At 41.9% G+C, this 8,301-nt stretch overlaps 1 protein-coding gene across 1 annotated transcript; it reads right to left on the bottom strand.

The window, feature by feature from the left end:
• Nucleotides 1–528: 528 nt before the first annotated feature.
• On the bottom strand, nt 529–6,184 carry dusp5 (dual specificity phosphatase 5). Its single transcript, XM_056371936.1, has 4 exons — nt 5,699–6,184; nt 4,596–4,735; nt 3,695–3,914; nt 529–1,333 (listed from the first exon to the last, which is right to left on the bottom strand). Exons 1-4 carry the CDS (start codon nt 6,060–6,062, stop codon nt 927–929), a joined length of 1,131 nt encoding a protein of 376 aa, XP_056227911.1. The 5' UTR covers nt 6,063–6,184; the 3' UTR covers nt 529–926.
• Between the last annotated feature and the right edge of the window lie 2,117 nt (nt 6,185–8,301).

The following is an 8,301-nucleotide window of genomic DNA, read 5'->3' as shown; positions in this document are numbered from 1 at the left end:
TTAACAGCCCACTGACTGAATTCAAAGAGAAATTAAACTTGTAAATAGACAAGAAACTGTTGTTCATTGATAATTACTAAACAGCATGGCTCATCATTTGCGTTGAAAATATAACGTTTTTCTCTTTCCTATGGGAATTTTCTTTACCTGAGGTTTGGATTTCCAAAAACTAATGCAATATGCAAGTTTTCATGGTTCATAGTTAGCATAAGTTGCGCTGAGTTTCACTTACGTGGCCAACCTGTGCACATGCAGTCTGGCTATAACTATGTATAATTAAGTACATGCAGCTGCTTATCTAAAGCTGCTCATAAAGGCCAATTCAAAGTCACTGTCTCACTGCAGGTGTCACTGTTGTCTCTTCTCTTGTGTTACAACAGAAGAGTACTGACATAATGTAAAACTGCAAATTATAAAAGTTTTCCCCTGTCTTGCTATTTGTGGGAACAGGTGTGCAATAAATTACGTGGAAAAACTCTGTTTGCAATCATTTCATTTGACTTCTCAGATACAGATCCACCAAAAATGCACCAGTGATTACATGACAGCTTTATTTTTGTGGTGAAAACATTTATTAAACACATATTAACATCCACATTATTGAAAAAAAAAAAATCAGACAGACAGACTGTAATTTTCAAATAAATTAGGTTTAAATGCATGACTTTATTTGTGTATAGGCAAATAAATCACAATATCAACCTAAGGCATGTATATTGCAGTTTATCACTGTGCTGTGTTGTTCCATCTCTGCAGTTCATTTCACAGGCCTCAAGTCCCATGAGCAGAACACTATTATTTTTTGCCTCTTCTCTGCTTATGTTGCTGATCTCCAGTCTATCTGCTCTGCTGGTTTCAACACCAGGCACACAGAGAGCATTAATTTTTTTTTTTTCAAGTAAGACTACAAGCAGTCACAGTTCATTTTAAGGCAGTGCAGTTATTGGGCTCAGTTTGAACTGGTGGTGGACCGGGGACTGCAGGTAAGAGGTAGGGAGGGTGATCACGGATGGCTCAAAGTTTTTGGTGTTGAAGGTGGTGGTAAAGTCGTTGGCAAAAAAGGAGGCTGACTCGGGGACGCAGGGTGTGGCTGGTTCAGGTGTGGCAGCATGAGCCGGAGCCATGGAGAGGACCTCTGACTCAAACTGCAGCAGCTGACCCATGAAACTAAAGTTGGGTGAGATGACTGCCCGGCGCTGCTTGATGATGTCAAAGGCTGCATCCAACCGTAGCTGCTGCGTCCGCATGATGTAGGCCATGCAGATGGTAGGTGAGCGTGAGATTCCTGCTTCGCAGTGGACCAGGACTTTTCCCCCTGATTGCTTCACGTGATCTGGAAGGAGAAGAGGACAAACCAGGGTTAATAATCTGGCCTGAGGTGGGGGACACAGCTTTTCTTTCTTTCTGTGATCATCAACAAAATTATTAGAAAGACTCAAACTTGCATCAAATGAATTATTAAAAAAGTTTGTCTGTTTCAAAATATCGGCCATGGTGTTATGTCAGGGTTTATTTTTTGTTTTGTCTGTGTGTGGCTGTAATTGATATTATTAAGGTCAATTTATGTGGTGGAGAGGTTGCAGTGAATCAACAGGGAGTTTTGAACACAGACATTAACAAATGAAAAATCACATTTTAACTGTACAATTATTACCTACTCCCACTCAATAATTAATGTGAACTCTTTTCTGCATGAGCTATGTACCTAGTTTCTTTCCCACGCACAAAAACGGCACCAGGATAACAAATAGGAAAATCACACACAAACTAGTGAGTCTTGTCTGAGTCACAGAGCGCAGCTGTACATGAGACTTTGCTCTGGGGGCGCTGGGTACTGTTGAGGAGTTCACTGTGGCACAGAGATGTGTGTTCTCATTTAGAGCTGCAGCACTCCTACACGCTTAACTGTATGTTCTAATGCCTACACAAGAATCTACTTTCTGTCATCTGTATGAGTGTCACTCATGACACCTTTCAAGATTTTGCCCATTTTTAGAGCTACTGCTTACTCATACATGACTCTTTTTGTGTCTGTGTCGTCTACCTACAGACACTTAGTTCCACAAAGTCACTGCAGACACCTACACATGTTTCGCTCTCTCTCTATTAAATGGAAACACAGAGGGCCACTTCTGTCTGGTCCTAAGAGCCACTGCAGGGGGTAGGGGGTGGTGGGGGGGGGCAATGATTTCTGAAATCTCTGATCCTTGATTAACCACATGAATGAATCATGAACTTCCCATCTGGAGTGGAGGATGCAACAAGAGGGAAGAGGGGTGAAAAAAAAGGAGTGACAGCAGCAGTGGGTGTTTTAAGGATCATCCTTGAGAGATGCGCCCTCATAGGCTGGAAATGTCATAACACGCATCAGCAGCTGTTTTCATCCAGGAGGTCAATAATATTTATTTTCTCCTTCCCAACTGTACATCTGTCAGAGGGGTTGCTGATTGGTGATTGATTTTCGTTTGGTGACCGGCTGCGGCTCGATGAAGATTTGTGTGCAGCACATTTCTAATCACTTGGCATGGTTGATGAATTTTGGAGGCCCTCCCTGAATGTAGGCTAAACCTGCCCCTGGAACAATTTGCTGCCTTATGTAATACACAGGCTTACTCAAAGTCACCCTAAATGTAAGCTGCATCCCCAAACAATGCACAATACCAACAATAGCAGCCACCCAATACAGGTCAGCCAAGCCGCTCGTGGGTGCGCTTTGTCCTTGGTTATGCGTTGCTATAAATAGCCACCAGCACATTGTGTACATCTCTTACTGCTGCTGCTGCTGCTGCTGCTTTTATCCAGCACCTCTCTCCTCCCACACACTCTCTCTTCCTCAGTAGCACACTCACTGTCCTGCTGCCCTCAGGTAAATCAATGATTCCCACCTGTAAGCAACCAACAACTGTGCTTTCTATTTGTGTGTCAGCTAGCTTTTATCCTCCGTCATAAACAACTATGTGTGTGTGTGTGTGTGTGTGTGTGTGTGTGTGTGTCAGTCAGCCCCCAACCTCCTCCACCCCGCCATTTCTAAACATGGACAGCTCACAGCTCACCCAGTTGTGACACTGACTGGCCACACCCGGCAGAGTAAGCCACTGAGATTAGGCCTAGGAGGCGATGACAGCATGAGAGCGTCTTTTTCAAGTTAAGACAGGAGGGAGGGAGGTCGGAAGGGGAAGGGGGAAGTGAGCAAATCCTGAATGAAAGCAGACAGGCTGGATTTGTTGGTGGTGGTGGTGGGGGGGGGGGGTGTTTCAAGGAAGGCAGGCGATCAAGTTAAACTGATTACAGCCCTCTATTTGTGAATGGCAGCAGAGGAGAGGCAGCGATAAAGGGGGCTTATTTGAAGACGTATTTCAGAAATAAACACACCTATGTATAGGTGTCTCTCTAACTCGGCTCTGGTATTTTTTAGACTCCTTCAGGTGATGTTGCACTATAAATACATACATGATGAGGTTGATGTTATTCCAGGAGAGGACTCCATTTTGGTGGTGGTGTATTTATTTCCCTGTCTAGCTGGTTTGATTGAGTGAACTATTTTAGTATTAAGCCAAGTGAATCAGCGGCTTTATAAGATAATAAAACAGAAATACACCAGCCTGACATGAACCTTTAAATGCACACCCTGTGAACCAGAAAAACAGTGTCCCCAACAAGAGGACAGATACAACGTCCATTCACTTCAACTCACCAATAAACTCTATGGCCTCCTGGAAGTGGGAGCTGATGTCGGCCATGTGGCTGTCCTCCACTGGGATCCACTTGTAGTCGTAGTGGCCCTTGGCCGGCTGCAGGTCCCTGCGTGACACGTTGAGCAAGGCTGTGATGTGAAGGTCGCTGAGATAGTCCTGTCTGGAGGCGTGGTAGGCACTACCGAGGTAGAGGAAAGGCAGGATCTCTACAGGTTTACCCTGAGAGTGAGAAGGGGGGGTGAAAGGACAAAACAGAGACGTGAGACATGTAGATAAATACTAGAATCTACAACAAAGGACCTCCTAACAAGACATAACATGTGACCCCATAAGCCTCGATGCATCTACTTTAACCCATCCTTAATGCATCTCTGAGAAAATGGACTCACGGTCAAAGCCACAACATCTAACCAACTACAAGCAGAACATTATGTTCATCTACAGACAAAACATACATGGGCACATGCAGCTGGAGGAATTATGTCAACCATGAAGTGAAATAACACACAACATGTCAACCACAGACACAATAGAGTGTCTGTGAGATGTGAAGCAGACACACACTTTCTGGCCATCAGTAGAGGTTATAGAAGAAAGGTCAGAGATGAAAGAGTGTTTTTCTCTAGATGGGGTCCTGATGTCAGCTGGGCATCACTGAGTGGTCTCTCGTTTTAAAGCCAAATATGAGAAGGCTGGGGAGCAATGAAGGTCAGAGAATATCATATGTATGCTGAGAAAATGTTTTGATGGGCTGATGCCAAATAAGTGTCTCTGATGTCAACAGGGCTTTAATGTGTGTTTTTTTTGAGGGGGGATAAGGTTAAAAATAAAAACTGACTTCCATGTGGCCGCTAGAAGAAAAGGGTGGGAAGTACAGCATTGAAAAGGGTGTTTCCATACCTGATCATAATCTGGTTTGTGGTGAGAAAGCTTCTCGCTGTGGGTGTTGACTTTTTTCTCGGTTTCAGTTCCGCTCTGGTCGATGGTTTTCACCTCAGTGCAAAGTTCAGGGTATTGAGAGTGGAAGTTCTCGTATCCTCCTGAGCAAAAGGGGAAAAACCATGAGCACGATACTTACTACTAAATAAGCTTAGAATAATACCACCTGCAACCCCTGACGCATACATACACATCTTGTGAAATGGCAGCGTTTATGAAACAGTCTTAGCAGCGGATTATAACCTTTATAACCTGATTATAAGCGCGTAATTAAGGACCCGCAGTTGAAGGACCGGTAATCCTTTTAGGTCAACATCCTGAGGACTCAGACGGAAATGGATGTGTTTCAACAAATTAACACAACCCCGAGGGATTGATTTCGCTAAAAGAAATAGTTCAGAGGGGAATCTAATTTTCTTTTCTTCTCTTCACGCTTATCAATGAAAGATATTGCACCACCAATTTTCACGCGTTTCTCTCACACTGACTCATCCGCTCCGTTGACGCACACAGGACGTTTATCTCTCCAAGAAGCGAAAGAGAAAAATATACGCTGTTCTCAACACAAGCAAGAAGGATAGTGTGAGAAAAAATACTTGGCTTTACGTAACGGCGTCATTAGGAAAAGTGAAATAAAATAGGCCTAAAACACAATTAGTCCCTAATATAGTCTTAAAACAGCCATGGCTACAGCTGAAAGAAAGTGGACAATGATTTCTTTACATTTAAGATATGAGCCACAAGCTTGTTAATATTAAAATTAATATAACATATTCAGCTTAACAGGCCTATTCTACCATATAAATGAAAAGACATAGTTTAGAAGCCTGTGAGACAACCGCATATAAAGCCATATAAGACTAAGTCTTATATGGTGAAGTATGATTTGCATCATTTCCCATCATTTCAATAATAAGACACTCATACAAAAAAGGCTTTAACCCCTCGTGGTGTCTTTCATATCAAGCCAGGATAGTATTTTAAAAACAACTACTACGTAAACTGATAAACTATCTTTATTTCCCCTCTCTGAATTAAAGAGTTGGATTTCACAAAGTTCTCACCTTTCAGGAAACAGATGTTTGCTCCGCTCGCTAGATGTGAGAGGGTGTTTATTACTATTTGTGCTACACTGTCCTTCTTCAGTTTTTGCCAGTGGGACGTCCGGTCATCCAGAGCTACGATAGCCGATATGCTCCCCTCCCGAAGCCGAAACAGGGCTCTCTCATCCGGGATGACAAACTGCAGAGGCACCGGTCCTCCTCGAGACCTCCGGACCACCACTGAGTTGAGATTGACATTGACAGAGCCTTTGATATTGGAATTCGTGAATGAGAAATAAGGTCGGCAATCCACAATAAGGCAGCTTCCACTCTCTTTCCTGATGATTTTCCTCAGACGCCGACAGTCTATGCTGGAGATTTTCATTTTGACGCTGAAGAGTTGTTATTATTGCCTAAAGAATTAAACTGGTTTACACCTAAACGGTGGATACGGGCGAGAGAAGAGCCCCGTGCGCGTCTGTGCCTACATTTCCTCCAAGGGGATTCCGGCCGATCAGTTTTATGTGAATGGAACCTCCGGTGCGTGACGTCATGAACCACATATGGACACCGGCGAGGTGTGGATCACAGCAAAAAGCCCGCCCACAACTATGACTGGACTGTGACTCCTCCCCCGGTCCTGGTGAATTAAACACCCTACTACTGCTCCGTGTTTGATTCAGCTATTACTCACAGTGTGTCCTCTCACGGCAGCCACACCTGTTCTTTCATTTTCACTTATCGTTCAGCGACCATTTCAAATAAATAAACCAAAGATCTTCTAGCTAGAAAACACCGAGGCCAGAATGACAAATCTTAAGGAGGCTAATAGAGATACTCTGAATGAAACACTAACCGTAAATCCAAACAGAAAGTGTAACAGGAACATCATAGTGATACCATACAATAAAACAGGGCTTAATTGATTTATAATAGGTTTGGTCTTCAAAATGTGAAAGAAGATAGTGAAAAACGCCCAACACCATTTCCCAGACCCTGTGATCACATCTTCCAATGTGTTGAGTTTTGTGAAAAACAGTCCAAGTGACACAAAATAGCCTAGAGAAAAGTTAAAAATCCTCACAAATAGCCAAGTGGCGAGTGTTCAGCTTTTTTTCTTTTTTTTATTTGCGTAGGAAATTACTTGAATGATCAATTGACTATCAGAGTATAGCTGCTCATTATTTTTCTTTAAATCAGCTAATTAATTAATTAACTAATCCTTACTGTATAGGCTATACATAACCATTATTGTGTACCACACAGATAAACACACTATACATTGACGCACAAACACAGAAAAACAGAAAAATAGAAAAAGTTGCAGAAAAAGTATTGGAGTTATAGGAAACTAATAACATATAGAGTCCCCATGACACACTGTAGGTCTTCCAATAATTAACATTTACAGTGATAGAATATCAAATGAAAAACGCCATAAAAGATCATATGCTCACACTATAAATACACCATGAATACCATACCCTCTGTACTGTAAATCCCTAAAGGTGATTCTTTTGTTGAGGCCACTTATTAATTATCTTCCATGTACTCATTGATATGGGGGATTTCAATAAGAGCTCAGTAGCTGGATGACAGGGAGCTGACAAAAGCAACCTCTAACTTCCGATTAGTCCCATGTATAGCCCAGTGAACCTGCCTTATATCCCTCAGCAAGTAAGCCTAATCCCCCAGATGAATTAACAGGTTTAAACGTCACACTCCCTGCACTCACATGACAGGCAATCGATCCTAACACAAAGCTCGGGGCTGTGTTTGGACCTTGTTTGCATGCGTTTGTGTTTTTACTATGTAACCACTGACTGTAGTCTGTAATCAAACTGAAACCATTCTGAATGTCAACCATTCTGTACACAGCAGCTGTTATTTATTTCATAGATTTTCAACCAAAACGCACATATGTATTGAAATCTTAAACACAGACATAAAACAGACAGGGATAAATTCACTTACTGTAATTGAATAACCATCAAAACAGAATATACACAATAGCAAAATAAAATAAATGTTATTTTAAAAAACACCACACTGACACTTTTCCAAGAATGAGCACGAAAGTCCATTGATATGCAGAGAGTATGTCGCTCTCTCATAAACAGCTGAATGTGCCATTGTTTAGAACATTTTTACTTATTGCCCATTTCCTTGTACGTTGCATTACTGTAATACAGTGGTTCTCAAACTTTTACTCTACATCATATTCTTTCGTCCATATTTTTCCCCTCATCATCCATGCTGCCCCCTGCGGTGGCTCTGTGGCCGTATTACAGTTTTTCTCTCTCGCTTTGGTACATTTCTCAGATCAGAATTGAAATTCTCAAAACTACTTGTTCAATCTTCACATCATTGTGTCACTTGTGCAAATCAAAAAAGCAGTTTTTCATTTCTTTGAACAAGTTGCAAATGCTTTGGTACATCCATGCAAATGATTATGTTCAATTCTCTGCTGTTTCCTACATTATCAATTGCTTATGTCATGTTGATCAAAATGTATTATAATGGGTCTTTGTGAATAGTCTCACCCCCCACAACATTTAGGCATTAGTTCATCGCATAAGTCTTTACATGCAAAATGGTTGAACAAGTTGTCATAATATGTCAAA

The sequence above is a fragment of the Seriola aureovittata genome, chromosome 3, assembly GCF_021018895.1.
Source record: "Seriola aureovittata isolate HTS-2021-v1 ecotype China chromosome 3, ASM2101889v1, whole genome shotgun sequence".
NCBI classification, from domain to species: Eukaryota; Metazoa; Chordata; class Actinopteri; order Carangiformes; family Carangidae; genus Seriola; species Seriola aureovittata.
The sequence above is the reverse complement of the archived record's forward strand: the minus strand, read 5'-3'. Positions and strand labels throughout refer to the sequence as shown.

What these genes read in the sequence shown, in the direction of transcription:
- dusp5 (XM_056371936.1), bottom strand. Translation starts at nt 6,062, where the DNA reads ATGAAAATCTCCAGCATAGACTGTCGGCGTCTGAGGAAAATCATCAGG. An exon ending in AAACATCTGTTTCCTGAAAG is followed by an intron (nt 4,736 to 5,698) that starts GTGAGAACTTTG and finishes CCTTTTGCTCAG; the next exon opens with GAGGATACGAGAACTTCCAC. An exon ending in ACAAACCAGATTATGATCAG is followed by an intron (nt 3,915 to 4,595) that starts GTATGGAAACAC and finishes TCTCACTCTCAG; the next exon opens with GGTAAACCTGTAGAGATCCT.